This window comes from Pholcus phalangioides, unplaced genomic scaffold (assembly GCF_987345545.1).
Source record: "Pholcus phalangioides strain wild (caught in Gottingen) unplaced genomic scaffold, Ppha-v1.0 ptg000004l_1, whole genome shotgun sequence".
Lineage (NCBI taxonomy): Eukaryota > Metazoa > Arthropoda > Arachnida > Araneae > Pholcidae > Pholcus > Pholcus phalangioides.
The window spans coordinates 18,332,901-18,358,595 of record NW_028301597.1 but is presented as its reverse complement, the minus strand read 5'-3'; the positions used below and the strand labels follow the sequence as shown (position 1 = coordinate 18,358,595).

General features: G+C 33.7%; 2 protein-coding genes across 2 annotated transcripts in view; both read left to right on the top strand.

Moving 5' to 3' along the window:
* LOC149086694 (ATP-binding cassette sub-family C member 1-like) overlaps positions 1-6,509 on the top strand; it is a 50,971-nt gene extending 44,462 nt beyond the window's left edge. The window contains exons 28-31 of the mRNA XM_089231050.1: positions 3,089-3,247; positions 3,356-3,522; positions 4,299-4,493; positions 6,248-6,509. Coding sequence (XP_089087176.1) covers positions 3,089-3,247; positions 3,356-3,522; positions 4,299-4,493; positions 6,248-6,359 — 633 coding nt within the window. The 3' untranslated portion in view covers positions 6,360-6,509. The remainder of the gene's footprint in view (positions 1-3,088; positions 3,248-3,355; positions 3,523-4,298; positions 4,494-6,247) is intronic.
* Positions 6,510-9,631: 3,122 nt separating this feature from the next.
* The window catches only part of LOC149086693 (ATP-binding cassette sub-family C member 3-like), a 36,025-nt gene continuing 19,961 nt past the window's right edge, over positions 9,632-25,695 (top strand). Inside the window, exons 1-19 of the mRNA XM_089231048.1 lie at positions 9,632-9,747; positions 10,966-11,145; positions 11,413-11,541; positions 12,645-12,779; positions 13,587-13,703; positions 13,993-14,048; positions 14,146-14,256; positions 15,029-15,175; positions 15,317-15,491; positions 16,139-16,393; positions 16,942-17,145; positions 18,782-18,928; positions 19,050-19,131; positions 19,447-19,640; positions 21,178-21,354; positions 21,645-21,812; positions 23,001-23,191; positions 24,132-24,321; positions 24,533-24,628. Coding sequence (XP_089087174.1) covers positions 9,700-9,747; positions 10,966-11,145; positions 11,413-11,541; positions 12,645-12,779; positions 13,587-13,703; positions 13,993-14,048; positions 14,146-14,256; positions 15,029-15,175; positions 15,317-15,491; positions 16,139-16,393; positions 16,942-17,145; positions 18,782-18,928; positions 19,050-19,131; positions 19,447-19,640; positions 21,178-21,354; positions 21,645-21,812; positions 23,001-23,191; positions 24,132-24,321; positions 24,533-24,628 — 2,802 coding nt within the window. The 5' untranslated portion in view covers positions 9,632-9,699. The remainder of the gene's footprint in view (positions 9,748-10,965; positions 11,146-11,412; positions 11,542-12,644; positions 12,780-13,586; positions 13,704-13,992; positions 14,049-14,145; positions 14,257-15,028; positions 15,176-15,316; positions 15,492-16,138; positions 16,394-16,941; positions 17,146-18,781; positions 18,929-19,049; positions 19,132-19,446; positions 19,641-21,177; positions 21,355-21,644; positions 21,813-23,000; positions 23,192-24,131; positions 24,322-24,532; positions 24,629-25,695) is intronic.

The window sequence follows — 25,695 nt, the reverse complement described above, 5'->3', positions numbered from 1 at the left end:
TGTAAAACGATTTTAAAACCGAAAAAAAAAGGGTTTGCTCCTTTTTCTTTTTTGTACAGCAGCTGTACTGAAGAATGTAGGAGTAATAGGTATCTATGAAAACAGTATTTTTTGTATATTCAGAATAAAAATATTGTAACATATGAGTAGAAAGTGGGAGAATCATACCACGCCTTGAACTTGAGTTTCTAATTTTTGAAATTTCAGACTTTTATCGAAAGTTCGCCATTATTTTCAACAAAAAAGATTGAGAAAAGATTTTAAATTTTACTCTTGTAACAATGGTATTTGTTGAAACTTTCTGTTAACTGAATTTCTTTGTGTCGCGTTACTTTTTTGGAAATATTTTAGCTCAAAAAGTCGCTCTTTGAACAGAAAATCGAATTTCGGCCATTTTGCCAGCCATTTTTCTCAGAAAGGTCACGCAGGTAGAGTTTTTCATTTCATTGGATACAAACAACAGGTATGTCTGCCACTCATTAAAACAGAATTTGCTTTTGGGAAATAAATACATAAATATATATTTTGATTATGGTTCTAGAGCAGGGGGTGTCAAACTCGCAACGTCCCAACAAGATTAAAAAAATAGTTTTTTTTCTTAGTTAAAAATACTAATAAATAATTTTTTATTAAAAAGTGTGATGAATTTGTCTAAAAAAAGCAATGACAGGCTCACACATACGTATATTATTTATGTATTTATTTCCCAAAAGTAAATTCTTTTGCTATAAGTAGCAAATATATCTGTTATTTGTATCCAATGAAATGGAAAGCTCTATCTCCATGCCCTTTCTGAGAAAAATGGCTGGCAAAATGGCTGAAATTTGATTTTCTGCTCAAAGAACGACCTTTGAGCTAAAATATTTCCAAAGAAGTAACGCGACACAAAGAAACTGAGTTAACGGAAAGTTTCAACAAATACCACTGTTACAACAGTAAAATTTGAAAACCCTGGTTTTTTCAATCTTTTTTGTTGAAAATAATGGCGGACATCCGATAAAATTAGAAATTTCAAAAATTAGAAGCTCAAGTTCAAGGTGGGGTATGATTCTCTTACTTTCTACTTAGATGTTACAATATTTTTATCCTGAATATACTGTTTTCATAGATATCTATCATTCCTACATTGCTTCAGTACAGCTGTGTACGAAAGAAAAAGAGCAAAATCCTTTTTTGTTTTTTTTCAATTGTTCCACAAAATTCAAATTCATGTAGCTCCACAAATACGCGGAGCATATCGTTGAAAATTTGGGTGTTCTCATGCCTTGGCACTACCTGTATGTGTGCCGAATTAAAAAAAAATCCGAGTAGGTCATGCAACTAACCATCTATTTTTTGGTCGCTTTGCTATGGAATGAATCAGAATATTTTTGGTATTGGAGGACTACTTATTGTCACTTTTACCTTTGTAATAAAACCATCCCATAGTGACTCTGTTTCTTTTCTCCCCCCTCCCCCCAAACAGTAAGGATTAGAGCTTTGTAGTGAAGTGAGCTTCCTTCCATGAGTGACATAACTTATCCACGAGAACTTTATGGGGTTAAAAAAACAAAAACAAAAAATAAATAAACAACCCCGATCTTATATCGAAGAACTTACTGATAAGCGAATTTATTTAGAGCAGTGTTTCTTAAAGTGAACCATATCGCCCCCTGGTGGCGATATAAAAGTCCAGGGGGTGGTAGAAGCTACGGGTATAACCATAGAGTAATAATAGTATATCTTTAGTCTATGGGTATAATAGGATCCTATGGATTGGCTTGAGTTGGATATACAAAAATATTCCCCGTATGGCGAATCACATTCGCCGGGTCGGGGTAAGTAACTCATATAAAAATATTCTGAAGAAGGGGGCGATAGAACAAAAAGTATGGGAACCTCTGATCTAGAGATATGCTCTCAGAAAATAGTCATGGTCCCATATTCTGGAGCAGGACCCCTGGGGAGAGACTGGAATCTTTGGTGGGTCCCCGGGCCACAATTTGTAGGGGCCTCTCTATAGTGAATTTATAGCGTGAAAAAACAAAAATTAAAAAATTAAAAGGGAAAAATTCGAGATATTGACAAAGGTTAGCTTCATTAGTGGTTAGTGCGATTTTTCGTTATTACGACATCAATGAATATACTGTCAAATATATCAAGAAATAATAACTTAAAATTCGTTCATAAGTTGCTTTGCATCGGTCCAGGGTTGTGAACAGCCCTACTGTTGTGGGGGGGGCATGACAGTAGTAGCACAGTTACTGTGTAACATTTAGGTCAGTCTAAATTGGCAACGAACGATGTCTAAGGACAACGATATGACATAGATGTTTAAACTAATTTAAAATTTTAGACATTAAAAATTAATTTTTTTTTTGGTTTTTACGTTGAAAACATCACAATCTTGCCTAGCTGCCCCCCCCCCCCTCCGCGTACTCTAATGGTAACTGGAAGAGTATCAGGGGAAAAAAAATCTGGATAAAAGAATCAAAATGGGCGAAGTAAACTTCAATCTTATTAGAAGCGGCTAATGTAATTTAACCTACTGGATGACGATGATTGGCAACTTGGCGCTAATCGCGATGGCCTGCTCTTTGTCACGTTTTTACAAGGGGGGGGGGGATACCTACAAGTTTTATTTTATTAATGAAAAATCCCTGTGTTTCTCTAAAATTCCTTTTATATTTATTTTTGCAAAGAATTTGGATCTGCTCGAAAACCCATCTAATTTTCATTCACCAAAGTTGGCAGCTATGTTGTGTTATATTGTAAAGGAATTAGAGCAAAAGTTAAAAATAGAAAAGTTCAACAGATAGGACTTTGAAAAATTTTGTGTTTCAAAACCATACCAGCCAGGTGTTAGAAGTTAGGCGCGTAGCACGTAAGGAATACAGAACCAAAGAAGTAGTATAATTATTTGATTCAGTTGTTTGGTTGCAAACTGACAAATGACTTATGATCACAAGACAAGTCTTTATAGTCATATGTTGTGAAAAAAAATTTAGTTTTAAACAGTTTTCAAGAAAAATGTTTTTATTTTATTTATATCTTATTTTCTAAATGGGGATAAAAAGTTTTAATAAGTAATTTAATCTATATTTTTTAGGTTGGCGTTGTAGGCCGCACTGGAGCAGGAAAATCTTCATTAACATTGGCTCTGTTTCGTATCCTTGAACCTGCTGGTGGTTCTGTTGTAATTGATGGTGTAGATGTGGTTAAAATCGGCCTTCATCAATTAAGGTCAAAACTTACTATTATACCACAGGTATTGCTGTACATGGACGAATAGATCATTTTTACGGTTACAAAGCATCATCTGTGTCAATGGTCTATTTGATTTTGATTGAAAGTTTCAATATGTAACTTATTTTAGGATCCTGTCCTTTTCACTGGTGAACTGAGGCTGAATCTTGATCCTAATGGTTGCCATACAGATGAAGAGCTTTGGTCCAGTCTGGAACAGGCTAATTTGAAGTCATTTGTGAAGGCCCTTCCTGAAGGTCTGCAGCATGAAATTTCTGAAGGTGGAAGCAATCTGAGGTATGCTTGAGTGAATTTAGTGTTTGAGACCCCACCAATCCTATGTTTTGATGCTAATGGAATTTTTTTTATGTTAATCACATAATACAGATTTATCTTTATGCTCTTAAATGATCATTTGTTTCAAGTTGTACATTATATATCGTGTAAAGTTCCCAATGTTTTACGGTTACTTTAGGGCATTTTTTTTTCTTCCTTTTTGGTTGCCAGTGACTTAAAAAAAAAGTCTTCGCAACTCTAGGTTTCATTGAGAAAAATTATTTGTCTTGATGCTTACTATGTATCCCCCGTCCCATTTTAGCAATAGAGTTCCGGGACACGCTGTTTAACGACCAACCTAACGAAACAAAAACAAATGTTTGAGGTCCCTGTGCATATCTGTGATCATCTTGACCCCCAATGTAACAGTTTCTACAATTTAATGAATAAAAATTATGAAAAAAATCTATTTGATTTTTTAACCCTTTCGACGGAATAGTAGAAGTCACTTAAACCCTCTCAGAAAGACATCTTTCTTTTAGGCTTTCCTCTGATTTTCATCAGGTGCGAAGTAAGGGGTAGAGGGAAAAGCGTTCCGTTTAGAAATCAACTTTACAAAATTTCTCAGCTTTTCAATAAAATAAGAGGCTTTCTAAGGGGGGGGGGGGAAGTGAGATGTGTCGTCAATGCCGCTTGGGGGGGGGGGAGGTTAAATCAATGCCTCAATTGTACAGTGCCTTACAATTTAGATATTCAGTAGATTATTAGTTCATGTATTTGATACTTCTGTTCACTAGTGTTGGACAGAGGCAGCTGGTTTGTCTTGCTCGTGCCTTATTGAAGAAAACCAAGATTTTGATTCTTGACGAAGCTACAGCTGCAGTAGATGTAGAGACTGATCAACTTATTCAGAATACCATCCGGAATGAATTCAAAGATCACACTGTCATTACAGTGGCACACAGGCTGAACACTATCATGGATTATGACAGGTAGCTGCTTCATTTATTCACTAATCTTATTCTCTATACTAATTTGAAAATTGCAAATAGCATTGGACAACAATGTAATTTCGTCCGGCATGAAAATATACAGTTCCGAATGATTTGGACAAACTGAACATGAATATCATCATGGATGGGAAAAGTTCTATTGACTTTTTTTTGGATATACAGTCAACGCTCGTAATAACAGCCCTCTTCGTTCCATTTCAAACGAACTTTATATTGGTAGGACATTATATCGAACTTTTAAAAAGTTATAAAGTTTAGCTTCGGCATGGGCAACATGGGCATTTGCCCAGAGCTCAATGTTTTAAGGGAGCCTCAAAATTTATAATAGTATTATATTTAGTATATAGTGTTATATACTAAAAATTATATACTAAATAGTATTATATTTATAATATTATAATATTTTACTCAATTGTTTTTTAAATTTTATTTGGTAAAATTTTAGAAAACCCAATAATGTTTTTTCGGAATTACATCATATTATTTTCGAAGTGCCCATTATTAGCAAACCCTATTAAACATCAATTTTAAATTTTACCAATCAGTATTAGACTTTACACAGCATGCACAATGCACCTATTGCAATATTAACTCCGCGAAAAAAAAAAATGCTTCATAGTGTCACAGTCTTTTGTTCGATCAATCAATGTGACATCTTTTTTGACCGTAAAATGATTTGTGAGGTAAACAACAAGAAACGACAACGATGACAAGAAAGACGTACCAAACCTCTTCGACTACAACCAAAACAAAAAAAAAGGAACGAGAGCAGAGATGAGTTTGGTCGTTGTAAAGGATTGAATGACATTTACCGGTCATTGTATTGGATAAAAAATAACATGGTAGAAATAGGAAAATATTTGGGACTTTTTTCCGTACTGTTATAATGGAACGGTCGTTGTAACGAGTGTCGACTGTATTATCATGCAAAGTGTTAGAAAAGTGCTTTACGAGAAGTGTCTGTGGACAACAATGAAATCGCCGACATGAAAATACACAATTCCTAATGGTTTTGACCTGCTTAACACGAATATCTCTATGAAAAAAATCCTATCGACCTTTTTATCGGAGATATTACTATGTGAATGAGCTATAGTGCTGCAATATATTTGTTTTTCTATGCATTTTTGTTTTGTTTTTATGCATTTTTGTTGCGTTTTTATGCATATTAATATTACTCTACATTTGCGAGATTTCTATATATTTTTGTTGGTTTTTTTTTTGCATATTCATTATTTTTTCCGTTGTGTTTCAATGTATTTGTATTGTACTATTATATATATGTTATATGCGCAACTATATACAAAGAAAACCGGAGCAAATTCAGTTTTCTTATGGTCAGATACGTTTTCAGCACACCGAATTACATAGGAATTTACTATTTTTATTCAAGGAACAGAAATTTTTTTTTAAAAATATGTTGTCTAGTGCAATAACTTTTGTAATCGGATACGGTAAAAAACATGCAAGTACATCTCTCTCTCAATGAATTATAATTTCGTTATTGCATGCATTTAAAGACCTCAGAGCTTATCAGACCTCAGACAAACTATCTTATCCGTCATTTGAAGGATTCGAGAATGAAAAAACATGACAGTTTTTTTTGTGAACCTCCCTTTTTTTTTCTGAAATTGGTTCTCAAAAATCTATTTATTTACGAATTAACTTTTATTTTGATTTTGGAATAATTTTCATCCAGTGATAACTAAGTGAAGTGTATTGTATATGTTTAGGATTGTTGTTATGGATGATGGCCGTGTTGCTGAAATCGGAAGTCCTAGTGAACTGTTAGAAGATCAGCATTCCAGATTCAATGGAATGGCTAAAGATGCTGGACTCATATAATTATTTATGATCTCAATCTATATTGTTATAGATTTCTTATTAATATACATATGTCTGTCAAATGAAAAATAAATTTTGTTTTCTAACATAAAGTAAGTGACGTTCTCATGTATGTAAAATGTCTATTGAAATAAAATAATTATTTTTACATGTGATATGATTTACTGTATCTACAGCACAGGGCCGTCATTTCAACTTTTTCCAGCGGCGGGGGGGGGGGGGGTGCAAAGAGCATGTACTAAAGGTACGCATATATATATATTTGTATATAAATATACCATTTGTAGTGTATTTTCAAAAGCCAGGGAGGGGGGAAACGGCCCCCTGTCCCCCCCTAAATGACGGGCCTGCTACAGCACACATATATAGGGAACATTCGAAAATAAATCCCCGTAATTTCCTTCATCTGTAGTCTGTAGTAACGCATAATTCTCACTTATAAATTTGGCTAATTTGAGGAATAAAATTTTTCCAATAACCCGACAACAAAATATTATAACATAGACTTTCCTTGCTCTTTAACATATTGCGTAAGATTAAAGCACCGATAACCTTTTAGTTTGAACGTATATGTTACAGCAAAAGCCTGCAATTGGCTAACACGTGACGGGGATGGCCATTTCGCGAATTTGCCAGTGTCGTTAAATAATGATCAGGGCAATGTCCGAATTTTGAATGTATTACGTATGGTAATGGTATCTGAGACACTATGATTTTTCGGGGGTAAGTGTACATGGTAGGCTCCTATTTCCAACCGGCTACCAGAGAACTACGCCAGTACCTCTACCTAGACCAGTAGTCGGCAACTCGTCAATCGTGATTGACCAGTAGGCTCTCGCACCCGGAAACATCATGGCCACCTTGAGGGCCTCATGGGCTCTCAGGCTAAGGGATTTTTCTGAGGTCTCTACCTGACTATAAGTGCTCGCCTACCAATGCACATGCTTACTCTCGAATATTTTTTCCAGGTCTCATTTTCATGAGGCCCTCGGGCCGTGCCAACACTATCTATATCAGAAAGCCTCCGCGCGAAGTTTGTGACGTCATCACTAAAGAAGGTAAGACGCCTTCATATACTGAGGGGTTCTAATCTCACCTATAGCCATTGGATATACTACAAAAAAGAGTAAAGACGGCGCATGCGTCGACCTGCTATATTCAACTGCTATAAGTGAGATGACCTTCTCAGTGACGTTACGAGCTTCGCGTGTAGGCCTTCTGATATAAATGGTGTTGGTCGTGCCCGGGTTGGCCTATGCGTTAAGACGACACTGGGGGGAACTGAACCCATAGGTTGAGATATTTATCATCACTTGGGCCACGATTTTTCATAGACCTCTCCTCCAATGTAATTTTTAGTGTAAAAAATAAATAAATAAATAACGGAATCGCGAGCTCCTTGAAATACCTTTACAGGAGAATTATAACCTTTTCTTTGGAGATATGTAAAACCTTCACCCCCTCTAAACCAGGGATATCAAAAGTAGAGTTCCTCGCGGAACCCTTGATGGTTATAATGGTGTTCAGCGGAACCCTTGATGGTTATAATGGTGTTCAGCGGAACCCTTTGATGATAATGAGGCTGTTCAACGGAACTGAAACAAATTGCAACTTTTTGAATATTTATTTAAAAAAATATGTCTTACTGTCGTCTCAACAGCCTCATAGCCCCAGGGAAAAAATGAAATAGGGCTTCGTCACCCACCTCTTAATCGGGGCGTACGCAACTTTGGAGTACAACGAGTACAACAACAACAAAGTACAACTTTGGAGGAGGACCACAAAAGGCGTGGGGTACAAAAATTGTGTTCCCGAGAAACTGTGTAACCACCCTTCAAAAAGCATTAAAATTACCAGAAATTGAAGAAAATGGCATATATAATAGGTATTTTCTTTCAATATTTTATTTTTTTTGAACTGAAATATTGAACTTTTTTCAATGCTTGGAGGTGGGGGGGGGAGCACGGTCCCTCATTCCCCTCCCTGTGTAGGTCTCTGCTCTTAATGTACATATTTATTGTTACGAATCATTGTACCAGGTATTATCGTGCAATCCCTATTCGAATGAGGTCCCCGTATGGCCCCTGCAAGGGATGGGGCTGACAGGGCTTCAGTCAGGGACCGAGATGATTCGCATCATTTTTTTCACGCTATATATTCATAGTAGAGGGGTTCCATGAAGAGTTTGACCTAAGGGCCCACTAAAGATCGCAGCCTAAGGGCCCTACTGCAGAATGTGGCTTTGGCTATCGAAATTCTGTGCGCAAAGAAACTACAGGTCTGTGAAGGTGAAATTAAAGAGAATGTGCCCACTATTTGTAAAATGAAGAGGATCCTTTGGTACTACGGAAAGACGGAAATAAAAGTTTTTATTCAGCTCTAGCAAAGCTGGCAGGTGTTCCAATCAGTGCCGTTTTAACGCATGGGTCCACCCGGGTAATTAACCTATGAAGGAATCTTACTAAGAGAAAGGGAATGATTGTTTGTAATTTTTTTGCTGAAAAAATGTCGATTTTTCTACCCACAGCGATAATCCATTATCTGTGAATCTTTTTTTTTATAAAATTTCATAAATTATTTCACGAAAACTTATTTTTTGTGCGCCCCTCACTACGTGTTTTTTGGCCGACTTAGTTTTTTTTGCCTTTCAACTCTAATTTGGCGCCTTTCCTAGAGCAGTGCATAGTGGTCCAAGAGCCATCCCCCTGTGGTGGGAGGGGGCTACAGTTTCGTTCTCTCTAGCTACGGCTTCCGCAGAGATTGACCTTCATTGTAATTTGCACTGCTGACTCCCTTTGATATTTGTTGTTGTCTATTATATATGGTGTTATTATTATTTGCCGCATGTTATGTAGCATTGGGAGGATAAGAAACCGGTTTACACAGAAAGAGTTGTCATCTTCCGGTGTAAAAGCGGCTTATCTTATATCCCGAACAAAGTAAAAGCGAGCCTTGAAGACTTCAGAACAATAAAGCATCAAGATCTTTTTAAATGAGGTAATAACACTTTCAAAAATCTAATTTTTCATTGATCTTTCTTGTATATGTTTTTCTTACCTTGTCCTCCGTTTTTATTTTTTCTTCCTTTCCCTACACGCTTGTATTTCTTTTGACGTCTTTCTGTCAAGAATAATTTACGACACTTCATTATTATCCATTTATTGTTGATTATTTTACTTCTTATCTTAAACGATGTACCCGTTATCTTTATTTTTACTGTACCAACGCAAATTTTTACTGTCTACGCAAAAGAAAACTACTTCATTTTCATTATATACAATTTTTCTGCAGTCACTGACGGCTGTGATAAGTATTGTGAATTCAGCAAGGATCGTTGCGCATGATGTTCATGCCGTCCAGCGCGGGAAGTTTTTGCAAAAACTTTTGGGTACTTGACACTTTTATTCTTTCTTATACATTTTTTTCTCATTCAGTTTCCATGTCCTTATTTGCATGTTTTAACTTTAATTAGTATGAAAGGCAATCGGTTTGAATTTCTTTTCTTTTTGATTGTGACTTTTTTTAAAGAAAAAGATAAAAAGGATTGAGAGAGAAAAAAAATATTTGAAAGAAGGACGTCTTTCTTTTCTTTACAGGGAAAACTGAAAATTCTTAATTTATCGGAAAAAATACTTATACTAATAAAGAAAAGGATAAATATTTTGTGGTTTTAATTTCATATAAATATTAAAAAAACAGTTCATAGCAACATCAACAATGAAAAATATCTCTATAGAGGTATTTTAATTGAGTAATCACCAAATTTTGAACTCTCTTTAACCCTTTATCTACATCATTATGAAATGTAGAATAAAAAAGAAAATGATAATAAATGAAAAAAAAAAATATATATAATTTATTTTCTGTCTGTGTGTGTTTGTGTATATGTTCTATACACAAATCTACAATTTTAGATGTATCGTCGCCAAATTTTGCATATATACCAAACGGGACCCGACTTGATAACGATAAGCTACTTTAAAAGTTCGTCAGAGTTGGGCAAATGCCCTAAATGGGCAAAAAACTGTCGGGCAACAATGGTTCCTGCTCCCCAACAATCACTTTCGGAATGTGTACTTTGGTTACCGTGGTTCTCAAACGATGCGTTTCAGACATGTTTATTACCTTATGATGACACTTTTTATGCCACTCTTTTCCTCCCAGCAATTGAAGAAAACCCGGGCAACACCGGGTATTATAGCTAGTAAATAATATAATGATAATAATGAATGGCTATATTATGCAACTTATTTGATAGATCGTTTTTGTTCTATATATATATAATTAATGACAAAAAATAAAAAATAATAATACTGAGTTTTTGAACAGTTGTTAGTACATAACATATTATCAAATCTGCTTCTTTAAAGAAGAGTCAGTAGATAAAATTAAAAAAAAATTAAAATGTAAAATACATTTTTTTTGTTGACGAGTCCATAAAATTTTATTGTTAAAATATGGTATATAATTAAATTTTTTCTCATACTTTTTTAAACGTTTTATTAAGTGGTATTTTTTAATAAGGATAAGCAGGCTGATTAGATGAACATTATCACATGAAATCAAATTTGATTTTAAATTTTAATTTGTTTTTTTTTATTTTCAGGATAACAATTTAACATGGTACACAGACAGCCCAGACTTCACACAATGTTTCCAGGAGTCTATTTTAGTTTTAATGCCTTGTTGTTTGTTCTCTGTCATATTGATTATCTCCTTGAGCAGTACATTCTGGCATCATACAAGTCAGCCTTTTCCTTGGTTGGGAACTGTAATTACAAAAATGGTAAATATATACTATAAAGAAAGAATGATTGAACGAATGTATGAATGAGTTTTTTGTTCATTATTTCTTCCGGACAGAGGCAGTATGGACACTTAAAATGTTTAAATGCAAAACACAATTGATTTTTCTAAAGCATATTTTTGTAAAATATTAAAAAATGAAGAATTTATTTTGAAGAATATTTTGTTTATAAATAGCATTGATGTCTATGTAACAAATTTCCATTAAAAATTTATTCTATATCTTAATAACTGACTTTTTCCTCAGGTATTATCTGTGCTGTTGATATGCCTGAGCTTTTCAGAACTTATGATCCTGGCTATCCACAGAAAAAGTAAATTAAGCAAACCTGATACGGTTTTGTATTGTAGTACGAGTTCAAAAGTTATTGTTCATGTAAGTATTATTTATTGAAGGCATTATGTGCAGAAAGAACCTCTACCTCTCAATATTTTAATATACTTATATTTATTTTATTTTATGTGTTTTATATAATTTTTTTAATGTAAATAACTTTCTCTTAATTTATTTTTAATATTTTATACAACAACTTTTTCGTGGAGAGAAGATATTGCATTCCTAACTACATGAAACCATGGTTTATATCATGACCCCACAAGGGTAAGGCGGGTTACAAATACAAGTATCATCTTACGTATTTGTCAGGTTCAACGTCTTTTCCTCAATTTTTCAGTGATTTCACGACAATAGGGGATTTTGTCGACTTATGGGAACGCTTTTGATGACGATTGGCGACATCCTGTATTTTACCGTATTTAAGAGATCCTAGTTCAGCGCCCACTTATTTTTCTCAACGGAATATGGTCAAAATTGAATGTTTCTTCGACAAATAAATTTTTGTTTACTTCGGTTTGTAGCAGCCCTTTATTTTTCGACCCTTCACCCAATTTTGCAGCAATTAGCCAACTTGCAAATATCTCGCATTTTCTTTGATAATATATAGTGAACCTAAATATGAAGTTACAATTTTTATTTGAAAACGCATATGGATATTATTAATATCAATTAGAACAAATGAATAATTTTTCATTCAGAGTCGAATTATCAAGTCCGCTTACGGACCACCGTCATCGTCGCGGACCATAGGTTGAGAAATGTTGCTATAGATCAAATTATTTGGAAACGAGTTTGAAAATTTAGCAAATGGATACTAATGATATAAGATATAATTATGAATCAATATTTCAACAAAAAGTCCAGTCACAAATACCTTAGAAAAAAAAATGCATACTAGGAATTCAAAAAAAAAAACCCCAACAACAAACAACACAACGCCCTCGCTATATTCACCAAGTTTTCTGAAACCCTTCATTTTAAAATTGCTATGTTGGGTATTATCAAGGAAATGTCTTTATGTTTTTTTTTTCATCAAAAAATTTTGATTTTTAATAAAAAATAATTAACAATTATAATAATTGATCATGATATTGAAAAGGTGGACTTTTGTGAATGTATCTAATTATGAGAATTTGTTACAGGTACTTGCCTTGTTACTGATCATGGTAAATAAAAATCGTGCCATCAAATCATCAACAGCATTAACATTATTTTGGCTCTTCATGAGTGTTTGTAGTATCATCATCCATAGATCTACTATCATAGCCATTATCCAGGTATTTTAATTCTTGCTCAGTGCCAAGTATATAAAAGTAAGAACATATACTAGTGCTTTCTCTTGATGTAGTAAATCAAATGGTATGCTATATTTTTGATGGTCTAAAAAATTATTGGAAATAAGTTGATTATATTTTTGCAGCTGTCGTTCAATGAATCGAATTTTTATAGGGCAAATGGGCGTGAGTTTAAACATTGAGCTTTCTCCAACACGAGAGACTATGACATTAGAATGCTCTAACTAATGATTGACCCTTAGCTCAAGAGAATCTGTTTCATTGTCAGGAATACTTGCCAGTTTTGGAAATAATCTTTGTTTTGGTTCTTCTTATCATACATTATTTACACGAGGAAAAAATTTAGATCAACCTTGGAAGGGAGACGCACACACACACACATCAGAAGAAAATTATTTATTGAACCAATTGAAAATAAATTTCTTTGATTAAATGAATCTAAAAAAAACAAGCTTAAGACATTTATTTATTGTTATAGGTAAAAAGGGAAAAAATTCCTTAATTTTCTTTTAGTTTTTACAATCAGTTTTCTTTAGTGGCATACAAATATTTTATGTGTATTGTTCAATAGATAAAATGCAATGTACATATTTTCATGACAGTCTTCTTTTTTGGATTTTTTACTAGTTGAAAAGTAAAAAAAAATGTTTAAAATTTTTTTATCTTGATTTTCTATTTTCAAAACTGATGTCTCTGATGATTTTTGATATAATACGTGATGAAAATGTATGATGAGCATTTTATTAAAAATCATTATTCTTATCATTTCATGTTTTTTTTATTTCACAGACTTATTCTTCTGAACGAACACTCAAGCTTCTTATTGATGCGATATATTTTCCACTTATATATGTACAATTTTTTCTTTCCTTATTTTCTGATGGAAAGACTAAAAAACTTACAGAGGTACCATACAAAAATATATTTCACTTTTTTTTTTTGCCTTCCTTCTTTTTAAAAATACTTTTTTAAATAATTAAGTTAGTTATTTAATTTTTTTCATTAATAAATATATTCTTATTTAATGCATTTTGCAGAGTTAAATTTCTTTTGGTTGACTCTGAGATATCTCGATTCACAAAATAAATATAAGATATTGCAAATTCCGTTCATTTACATATAAGGATCCACAAACGTATTTTGCTGAAAATTTGAACGTCACAATTATTTATCTTCCTGAATTTTTTTTTTACAGGATCCGTTTGAGGAAGCACCTTTTTTTTCTTTCACAACTTTCCATTGGTTCAATCGGTAAGCTTGATTTATGCTTATTTGCATTTTTTTTCTTAGTTTCTAGTTTATAAAAGCATATTGGTTATTCCGAGTTCTAACTTTTGTTTCTTTCAAGTTACATATTTGCTGGCACGAAAAAACTTTTATCCATAGTGGATTTCTCCCCTTTACCGAAGAATCTTAGAGCTGAAAGTATATGGAAGAAATTCTCAAATTTCATGAAAAGGTCTTTTTTTCCTTATTCTTCTCAATTTAATTTTTATTCATTTCATCAATTTAATTATTATTAATTGATGATGTTAGTTTAGAGATGCAAAAATGTATTTTAATTACTCACCAATTGTTTTATTCAAAAAAGCTTTCATACGCTATTTTTCATATTAGCTACAAAATTATTGCTTATTGCATATGCATTATTATGCATAAATTTATGTTCATATCTCATATTCTTACATATATTTACAGTGAAACCTTGATATAACGATACTCCGTGGATCATGAAAAAATATTGTTATAGAGAGGTTATCGTTATTTATGCTGTGTTGCCATCTCTTTTAAATTTACGTTATTAATACCTTTTATAAGCATTTATTCACAACAGGAAATTATAACTGATTCGTTGATTAATAAAATTCAGTTAGTTGTTCCTCACTGAACACTTTTGTGTACTACACACATAGTAGCTTCTCACGGCAACTTCATCAACAATTTCAAAGGGAAGATAATGCAAAATTTCGATGTTTTAAACACCCTTCAAAGAGCAAAAATGTAAAATATATCGTTTTAGCAGTTTCAAAATCTCATTGAAAAATATAGTAATAGAGTAGTTTATCGTAGTGAAAGATCGTTGTATTGAGGGGAGTTTAACATTAGACTATAAGCAATTCCAAACAAGATTTGAAAAAAAAAATCGTTGTAAGGAGGTTTATCGTTATATCAAACATCGTTGAAGTGAGACTTCACTCTACATAACTTAATTGTTTTATCAATTTTTACAGGACTAAAGATGCCAAGAAAAAAAAGGAAGTTTCTGCCATCAAACTTGGGATTACTTTAATCAGTGCTTATCGATGTAGCTTCGCATATGCTGTCATTTTCCAATATGTTGTAGTTGCTTTGCAATTCGCCCCGCCACTCATATTAGAGTATGTTCATGGTTTTCTCCTGCGTTCTTTCTAAAAATTTTCTTATTTACTTTTGAGTCTGTTATATTTACTTTTTCTTTCTTCTTTTCATATTTTTGAAATAGCTCATATGTGCATGCATGAATTTTTTTTCTATTTCAGTCTTCTTATTACGTTTATGTCTGGAAATGAATATATGTGGAGAGGATTCTTCTATGCTACCTTGTTATTTATCGTAGAATTATCTGGAAAGTCAGTTACTGCTATCAGTTACTTTTACTGTGTAGTATTTTCTGTGAAAATTAAGTCTGCTCTTTCATCATCGGTATATAGAAAAGTAAGTTTTTCTTTCTTTGAAGGTCACGGGAAAAAACTATTCTCTTCACATATTTTATAATAAACGAAAAAGCGATATAAACTTTGGATTGCTAAAAAAAATGCTGAATCATTATGCTCTCAATACTTTTTTTTTATCATTTACTACATCTAATTTCGTTCTTTAAAGCAATCCCCACTCCCCAACTTTTCATCAAAAATAAAATATGAAATTTTGAATTTTCATATTTGAAAGCAAAATCAGATAACCTCTCCCAAAGCAGAATATGGCAAAAACTGCTACATACGTTGTAGAACAGTCTTGGAAAGAATTTCAAGAAAAGAACTTTTCTGCATAGAAAACACTATTACGGGAAATTTACCGCAGAACATTTTTAGTCTATTGAGTGCTCATTGCAGAACAACGCAAAAACGTCTGCTTTGGAGGATAATCTGATAATGGAATAAATACTTTTACAAAATCAACGGCAATTATTTATTTTACTACTTCTGTATAGTTAATAACCTTTAATTTCTCAGTAATCTGATATATTAGCAGTAATCAACTGATTTAGGTGAATCTAGGTATATTTAATTTGAACAAATGAACATTCAATGATACATTTCAATATTTTTTCAAAAGATGTATATTTTCATTTTTTGGTATAGGCCTTGAAGCTTTCCACTTCATCAAAAAGAAGTTACACGTGTGGTGAAATAATAAACATTTTATCAGTCGATATAGAAAGAATAAAAAGGTATTGCGGTCATTTTACACATACTTTTGGATCGCCAGTTAAAATAATCATTACTCTTTTTCTGTTATGGCAATATCTTGGACCAGCCTTCTTGGCAGGAGTTCTAGTGATTTGTGTTCTACTTGCTCTGAATACAGTTGCTGTGAGAAAAGCTGCAAAAGTGCAGGTGAGCGTTGTATCGAAAAATAACTTGATTTCTTACATTCATTGTTAAAGTCTGTTCACTATTTTACTTGCAATTGTGTTCTTCAAAAATTTGGGTTTCTTTTATTTCCTGTGATAAAGAGGAAACTGGGGGCTAATAGGACAGGGGTCTAGTGGCCCAAATTTCCGTATTTGATGACTAAAGACAATAATATTTCATAGTGTATGTATATCCAGTGTTTTTTAGGTTTATTTATTTTCTGGGCCATCAGACGCCAAGCTTGGGAGCCGATTAAAGAGTCCATGTATAAAATTGATCGTCACCGCAAAATCAACTAAATTTTTATTTTTATTTTTAATATTTTTATCATATGACATGTGTTCGTCAATAAAGAAAAATAATTTGTTTATTTCACTTTAAAAAACAGATTAGAAACTAAAATTAGTCCCATAAGTCCCCATTTTCCTTAATGCATGAAAGGAAATAGTTATAATACACTGCACAGTTATATACTACATTTTTAAGCTGAACTAGCGTGTGTAATCTGGTGGTTCGTACAATATTTTCAGTCGAAACAGATGGAGACCAAAGATTCAAGACTGAAGTTCCTTACTGAGATTCTAAATGGAATAAAAGTATTAAAATTGTATGCCTGGGAAATTCCTTTCATGAAGAAAATTGAAGACATCAGAAAAGATGAAGTGAATTCGATTCGGATCTATCAATTCTGCTTTTCATTTTATTCATTTGTTTGGAACTGTTCATCATCCTTGGTAAAGAATGATTTTTAGGATGTTTTTTGTTTTTTCGATTGCCTCCTGTTTACCCAGTAATCTTAACTTCAATAACTAAAATTGAAAAATTTATACAAAGAATCATTATTTTAGTCATACGAAATGGCCTTTACTGATATTCATTTATTTTATGCACATTTTCTCTTTCCAATATTCTGAACTCACATGACAAATTTTAGACCATAGTTTCCCAAACTTTTCGTTCCATCGCACCTTCTTCAGAATTTTTCTCTTCAGGATCTTATGTTATACCCGTAGTTCCTATCGCCCCTTGGACCTTTCCATCCCTCCCCCCTCAGGGGGCGATATTGCCCACTTAGGGAAACACCGCTTTAAATGATGATAGAGCTTGCTAAAACAAACACTTCATACATAAAAACAAAATAAAAATATATGCATAACATAGGTAGAAAGATGTTATTGTTATCAGCAACTAGTATTACAGCACTTCAAAAGAGAGTTACTAGATAGTAATGCTGAGAGATAAACTTTGGAAAGTAAATTTAAGAAACGTAAATTAAAGAAAAATTTGTTGTTTCCACCAGGAATCAAATCCTGGCGCTCTTGCAATCTAGACAAGCAGACCAATATATGTACATATATAACCAATCTACAGAGATACTGTGCCCCGACTTACGTCAATAAATTGTTCCATGATTGAAGATGTAAGTCGAGGTAAACTTTTACAATGGTAATGCCCCACCCTTCTCAGGAGGAGAAGGGAGATAGATTTGCAATTTTCTTCATTCTGTCTTATCTCTCTATTTGTCCTTTTTCGATATGCATGCAACTCTCTCTCGCTTTCTCTCTCTCTCTCGGAGAAACATTTTTCTCCAAGAACTAGATGTGGAAAACCTTCAAGCTTTGTTCAAAATGCTTCTAATTGAAAAAAAAAATTAATACAAGGCAATGTAAATGTCGGTTAACGTAACTTGCACAAGCAGAAGCCCTGTTAATATGTACCAGGTTCAGATGAATAGGAGTTGGTTTGGTGAATATATGAACCCGCTATGAACCTTTTTTATCCCTCATAGGGGAAAAAAGGTGTAAGAAGATTTATATCCGCCCTCTTCTTTGGTGCCTCCCTCCATTTTTCTGGTTTCATGCCCTTTTCCCATAATTCCTTGAATTTTTTTCCTACCACCGAGTGAAAAATAAGAGCTTTTCCATTCTCCATGTAGATGGGGGGCTAGAGAGATAGAGAGACATAACTATTTCCTTCCAAAAATAAAACGCATAGTAGTGTAATACGCTGATTAGAGATATAGTAGCCTCTCTGAACTCCACGATATGGGCGGAAATACGGAGGGGGGGGGGCATTGTCCCCCAGCATATCTCTGGTGCTAGCACATCTCTTGTGCTGGGGACATATGCTCAGCGATGGGTTTCCAGGTGGCGACAGCCTATTTCTGAGTTGAAGGCCACTATGTGTATAATCAGTGCCCCACTCTACACTGAATGTTATAATAAGGAAAGAAACAGTCGTGTCTCTGTGGTATATTGATTTGTGTTCAATTCCCAACAAAAACAATAAATTTTTCTTTCCACGAATCATTTTAAATTTTCATATTATTGACTTACAATGTTTCTAAGTATGCTAAGTATTCTTTTCCAGATAGCAATTGTATCTTTTACAACATATACTATGATCGGAAGTGAAAATGCTCTCGATGCAAAGACAATTTTCGTTTCTTTGAATCTGTTGAATATTCTCAGATACACCATGCTGGATATACCTGAGATAACTTCCGATTTAACGCAGGTAATGGATATACATTTTCCTCTCCCTGATAAATTTGTATTTAGAGAGAGAGAGAGAGAGAGAATCTCAATTAGGAGACAGGAAAAAACTGGTATAATGAGATGTATTTACTCTTTCGCAGCTTTCCATTTCATTGAAAAGAATCAGTAAATTTCTTAGTTCAGAAGAGATTGATGAAGTTATTGGATCGAAACCTGATGAGGGTATGTTGAGACAACGATAAAAACAATTAATTTTTATATGCCATCAATACAATTGATTTTTTAAACATGTAATCGATATATTTTGATACGTCTTCATAATATGCAGTTTTATTATAGTAGACTGACATGAGTTATTTGAAAGAAAAGTGTGTCTTTCCCTGATATGTGTTTAGTTCACTATTGAAAACTTTTGTCTAAAGATTTTTTTTTTCAATTGTTTCGTAAAAATTTAATTGCGTTGAAACACGTGTATTAACAGAAACACATATAACTGTATCATGTTGATTATGTATGATACGTATTGCATATGTTTAGGGGAAGCTGTTTCAGTAAGAGGAGCAACATTTTCCTGGGAACCAAACGGAAAATCATGTTTGAAAGATGTGGATTTTTACGCTAAAAAGGGGACTCTGGTAGCTGTTATTGGACCGGTTGGATCTGGAAAGTCTTCTCTGTGTTCAGCAATACTTGGTGAAATGTACACGCTCAATGGTTGCGTTGACGTTGAAGTAAATTTAAACCTATGTTAATAGTTTCTGTCTTTCAACATCCGATTCTATTATTAATTATTTGATGTGTTTCAGTTGCGATTTTTTCGAAGAAACTGTAAAAGGAATTGATCAGAGATTTTTCTAAGAGATTTTTACTAACTTTTTTTTATAGACATCAATATGTCCATTGAAAGAATTTTTGGATAGTCCACTCTCATTTTTACGATCTCGTACGGATGTGAACAATTAGTTCGTAAAATTGAAATTTGTAAAAAAAACGTGTCAGTTCGTAAAATCCAGTGTCAACTGAATATAAAAAGACTGCCTATGTGAGGTTCGGTATAGTATAGCTGCACTTAAATTCTTGGAAATATATATATTTTTAATTTCTGAATCAGGGCCGGATCTAGAGTAGCGGCCAAGAGCGAAACTGCCCCCATGAGGAAAAATTTGGGACGGGGTAAATTTTATTTAGGAAATAAAAATATTGATATAAAGTAATAAAATTTTAGTGAAGTGGGAGGGGGGGGGGGGGGTCAAAACTGACCCCCCCCCATCCCGCACAAAAATCTCAATAACGGCTCTGTTCTGACTGTATCACTTTTTTTTTACTAATGAATGGAATTTCTTGGTACAGTCTAACCCCGTTATATTGCTCCTCTGATACCACACCATACCCGCTTGGTTCCAGAAGTTTTCAATGAACAAATCTTCCATTTCTAGGCATTAAACGTGTTAAACTTTCGATATAACGCCAAACTCGTTATAGCACCAAAGTTCTACGAGATAAATGGTGGCATTAAATCGGGGTTCGACTGTACTGATAATTTTTTTACTCAAAAAAAAAAAACAAAAAAAAAAAAAACAAAAAAAAAAAAACAACAACAATTGTTTGGAGAGAAATTCATTATTTACTGTGCCACACCCGAAGAGTAATTATTCAAAAAAAATTGTTTCAGTTTCATTCACTCTAAAGCAGTTATCAACTGGGGACCATATGACTATATGGGGGGGGGTGGGGGATATGTGACTACTTTTAGAATTCAGCAAACTTCCCACATAGAAACAGATCCTTCTTAACGCTGGGGCTCATCCAGGAATGGCCCGGAGGACGCATATCTTACCAAAACCTCCCACACGATGAGATTTTGTACTATGATTTTCCAGAGTAAATATGCAAATATGTTAGCAATTATTTCCTGCTAAATATGGGATCCGAAAGCATCACTTTGCTTAGGATGGCGGCCCATGTTGTTGGAACGGCGCTGCATATAACTTCCTCCAAATGGAAGCTCATTGAAGCTAGCCCAGGGATCCATAGATCGACCTCATTAACAAAAATTGTGTTCATCATAAATTTGCTCGAAAAATCGATTCGATAAGTAGAAAAGGTCTTGCTTTTGGATGAGGGTGAAGGAGGGAGGGGCATAGATGAAACAGTATGCCATGAGAAGGAAATATGATCCAAAGGCGGGGGACACGAGCGGAAAAAACTATTAAAAAAATTTTGCTATAAAGGATTTCTTTTTTTGTAAAGCAATATCTTTTCCAACAGGGTAGTTTTGCTTATGTACCTCAGCAAGCATGGGTCTTGAACCAAACATTGAAAGATAATATCATTTTTGTTAAACCTATGGACAGAAGAAAATATGACCAAATACTTGACGCTTGCTCACTGAAATCAGATTTGGATATTTTGCCTGGCAGAGACAACACTGAAATAGGAGAAAAAGTATGATCTATATATTTTTCAGATTTTTTATTTTTTCTTTAAACTTATTTATTAATTTTAAAATGGCTAATCACACATATAGGTTTTTTTTTGTATAATTTTTACCTATTAAACATAGTTAGTGATAGCTTATTCTATAACAACTTGTGTTTTTCTTGATATTCAATTGCTTAAAATCATCTCTCTGAGTCTGTCGCTTCAACTGAAGCAGCCCATATTTAACTTGTCGTGATCATGCTCATTAGCATTCATTCACAGGTGCTAAACCACTAGTTATTATTCATTTTCAGGGCATTAATTTGAGTGGAGGACAGAAACAAAGGGTGAGCTTAGCTCGGGCCATATATCATGATGCAGATATATACTTATTGGATGATCCCTTAAGTGCTGTGGATGCTCACGTTGGAAAGCACATTTTCGACCATGTTATAGGAAAAAATGGTTTACTAAAGCAAAAAGTGAGTGGCAGTGAATTCTTCATTCTATGAAAACACCCAGGATTTTGAGTAGATTATTTATCTGTGAGATGAATCTTTTACTTTTAAAGATATTTACATAAAATCACAGCTTTCAATTTCACAAGCGTATTTTCAAAACCTTGGTAAGTATCAGCCTGGGTTTCAGCTGCTGCACCATCGTGTGGCATAGTGATGGACTCGCATCCACGCGAGCCTAGGTTCGAACCTCGCCGGTTACACAGTGGTGGTTGGTTAGACTTGGATTTTCTGCTGTTCCCAACTCCGAGGCATGAATGTGATCCGATTTCCCACCAAAGTCATGTCACAGACAGCAACAGACCCACAATAGTACGAACATTCAATCATTACATTTCACTCGCAGTTTGAAGTGCAACACTAGATGCGCACGTAGACTGCTAGGTATACACACACATGTACACTCCCGGCACAACTCAATTGGCAGTGAATTGCTCATGGCGATAGACCGGAGTTTCGCTCGGTTTGAAAGAAGAAAAAAAAAAGAGAGGGGGTTCCAACGTGTAGCAATGATGCACCAACCCCCGCCCGCCCCTTTATCTTAACCCTGCCGATTAAATGAGCAGTATTGTGATTAGCCATGGTTGTAAGTAGAACATATGGTTGGGGAAATTGTAAGTTTATTTGACACGCCCAAAGATGGGACAAGTTTTATTACTTGACGTGAAATATCGAAAATAATAGGGAGGGAAGAGGGGCTGTTACGAAACCTCCCTAGAATACAGATGCAAACATACGATTACTCAATATAGTTGACAAACAATATTAGGAATGGGACCCCCCCCCCCCTTCCCACAGTAAAATATGCACATTGTATAAAACTGATGGGATTGAATGCGGTTATATGCAAGTGTTTTTCGTTGCCGTTTATCGTTGGTTCCAAGTACGAAGCTCTTATCTTCAACTAATTGCCTCCTCTATAAGGAAGAGTTTTGATTCAAAGGTGGCATTATAAAACGAGTCATTACAAACGTGCTATTAAAATTGGAACATAAAATGTTTTCCTATTTAGCTCTCAACATTTTTTTGTGCACAAAATTAATTTTAACTGATTAAAACTTTACATTTTTCATACCCTCATCATACAAATGTTATATATATATATATATTTAAAAAATTACCTTTTTTTGTAATTTTTTTTATAATTTGTAGACTCGGATACTTATAACGCATAATATATCATACCTTCACCAAGCTGATCTCATTTATACCCTGAGAGATGGTAAAATTGAAGAAACAGGAACTTACGATGAATTAATGGAGCGTGCTGGATTGTTTGCAGAACTTATTCAAGAATTTTCTCATGTCAAGTCTAATGCAAATACTGAGGAAAGATCATTCGAGTGAGAATTCTTAACACGTTTTTGTAATTGCTTATTTATTACGATTATCAAAAATGAAAATTTGAAACTGCCTAAAAAAAATAGATAGACGGCTTTTCTGTCAGCTCAATATCTCAAGGAAACAGATATTTACCGAGGTCAACTCGGAAAGAAAAGTCACTTGGCCTTTAGTGGGACACGAACGCAGACCCTCTTCGGAGTTCAACTCGGCATAATATTCAGAAAATATCTGTAACCGTTTATCTCAACCCGTCTATCTCTCTCTACCGTCCGATATTTGCTAAAGTATCGATATATTTGCTGAAGTTAGAGAGGCTACTAATCACCCCTCACACCGCAGTGCGTGAAATAAGACAGACAGGGTCGTGTCTTCAGTGGTATAGATGGTAGCATGCTTGTCCGGTTTGCAAGAGGGCCTAAGTTCGATATCTGGTGGAGAACAGATGACTTTTCTTTCCAAGTTCACCTCGGCATAATATCCGAAAATATCTGTTTCCTTGCCGAAATGAAAAATAATGGAATCTTCCATATCAGACCCTGCCCATTAATGGACAATGTTTTCAATTCCGTCAATGGGCCTCAATGTATTTTAGTACCTGCCTCTATGGGCATCTTTTCTCAATCACCTCGTTGGGTATTTTGCCTGTTGTGGTGTTGCATTTGTATTTGTATATAATCCTCGCTAGCAAACAAAATTTTTGGTCCCAATGTTCGTTATATGTGTTCTACTGTATATGTTGAATTTTAGCATGACACGGACTTTCATAGAATACTTAATGCTTTGAAAGGTTTTGTTTTTGCCCCTAACTATCATATTTGATCAATTCAATGAAATTGAAATAAAATTGTCAAATATATACTTAGAAAGAAAGAAAGCTCAAATATATCAAATGAATCTTATGAATTTAAGATTGCTTGTCTTGATTTTTTTTATGATTAGGAAAGAGATTGAGAAGGAGAGTTTGATGACTTTGTACAGGCAGCTCAGTGAAGAGTCCTGCTATTCCGTGAGCAGTCAATGCCGCTCAGATTCTGGTCATTCTTTGTCTTTGAGCAGAAAAAATTCTGTGTATTCTATTAATGCCGCAGAAGGAGCACTCATGCAAGATGAAAGAATGGAAGTGGGGAAGGTATATACTAATGGTATATATGTTATGGTAAATGTAATAAATTCAGTTATAATAATAACCGTCTGCACTATGCATAATAATACAAAAATTCAGTTAATATGAATAATAACCAATTTATAACATTTACTCTATAACAAATCCACATAACAAAATTTATTTATTTCAAATTTACATTCTTTCAAATTTATTTCATTTCTAAAAAACTTCAAAGGTAAATATGGAAGCGTTCTTGAGTTATGGGAGAAATATGGGCTTATTTTTCCTGGCTTTTGTAATTGTTGGGTATTTCGGCTGTGAACTATTTTCGGTAAGTATGAATGCTGTTTATCATTTTTACTTGTTTCTATATCTATTAAACTCTTCTGGTATTTATTTGTGCAGTAAAATGGACTTATAATCCATGGATGACAAAAATGTCGAATTTGACCGTTGACGAGCGTGTGAATACCAGAGATATCAAATAAATAAATGCACAGAGAAAGCTTGGAAAGTTTTCATATTTTATATCAAACAATAATTTTTATACAGTCGAACCCCGATTTAACGTCGTCATCTATTTAGAAGAATTCTGGCACTGTAACGAATTTGGCGTTATATCGAATCATAGTTCAATATAGGTTTGGTGTGACATTAAGGGTGCTATAACAGGGTTTGACTGTAGTTTTTAAATTACATGATTTTATTATGAACAAGGCTAAATCATTAACACCATGTGAAGATTACTCTCAGTTTAGCCCATCTGTTATCTAAACTAATAAGAAAAAAATAAAGTTCTTTTTTTTTTGTGCGTGTGTACAGGTTATAAAGATACTCAGGTATCGATGAAATTCATGCAAGGAATTTTTTTTTTAAAGGGAGGGGTTGGGGGGAGGGGAGAAGGCACTACCACCATTCATGATTTTAGATTTCAGAATTTTTTTATTTTATAGAACACTTTTTACTTTTAGAAAAGGATGTTGGTACTACGTATTGCTTTGTGCTGCTGGGAAAAACATTGATATATTGAAGTATCGATGTTATTTGTACAATACAATTTTCTGGGTACACTTTTTTTATGAAATTGTATTTATTAAATCAAAAAAAGTATTGCTAAAAAAAGTAAATAAAACACACAAAAAAACTATAAAATAGGTGCTAATCCTTACGGTCACTGGGCTCTAGAGCTGTTCAGTTGATCAAATTTTGTAATTTTTTTACGCATGTTTTGTATTTTCTTTTTTTTAAAATTAATTACTTCATTATGAAAACTTTTATTTTAAGAAGAGTTCCTTAAAAACAATAATAGCAAAAAAAGGTACAATTATAATTATTTTGAAACTTTTATGTTAATTTTTATGCAATATTTATGAACTCACATTTCTTTAATATTCACTT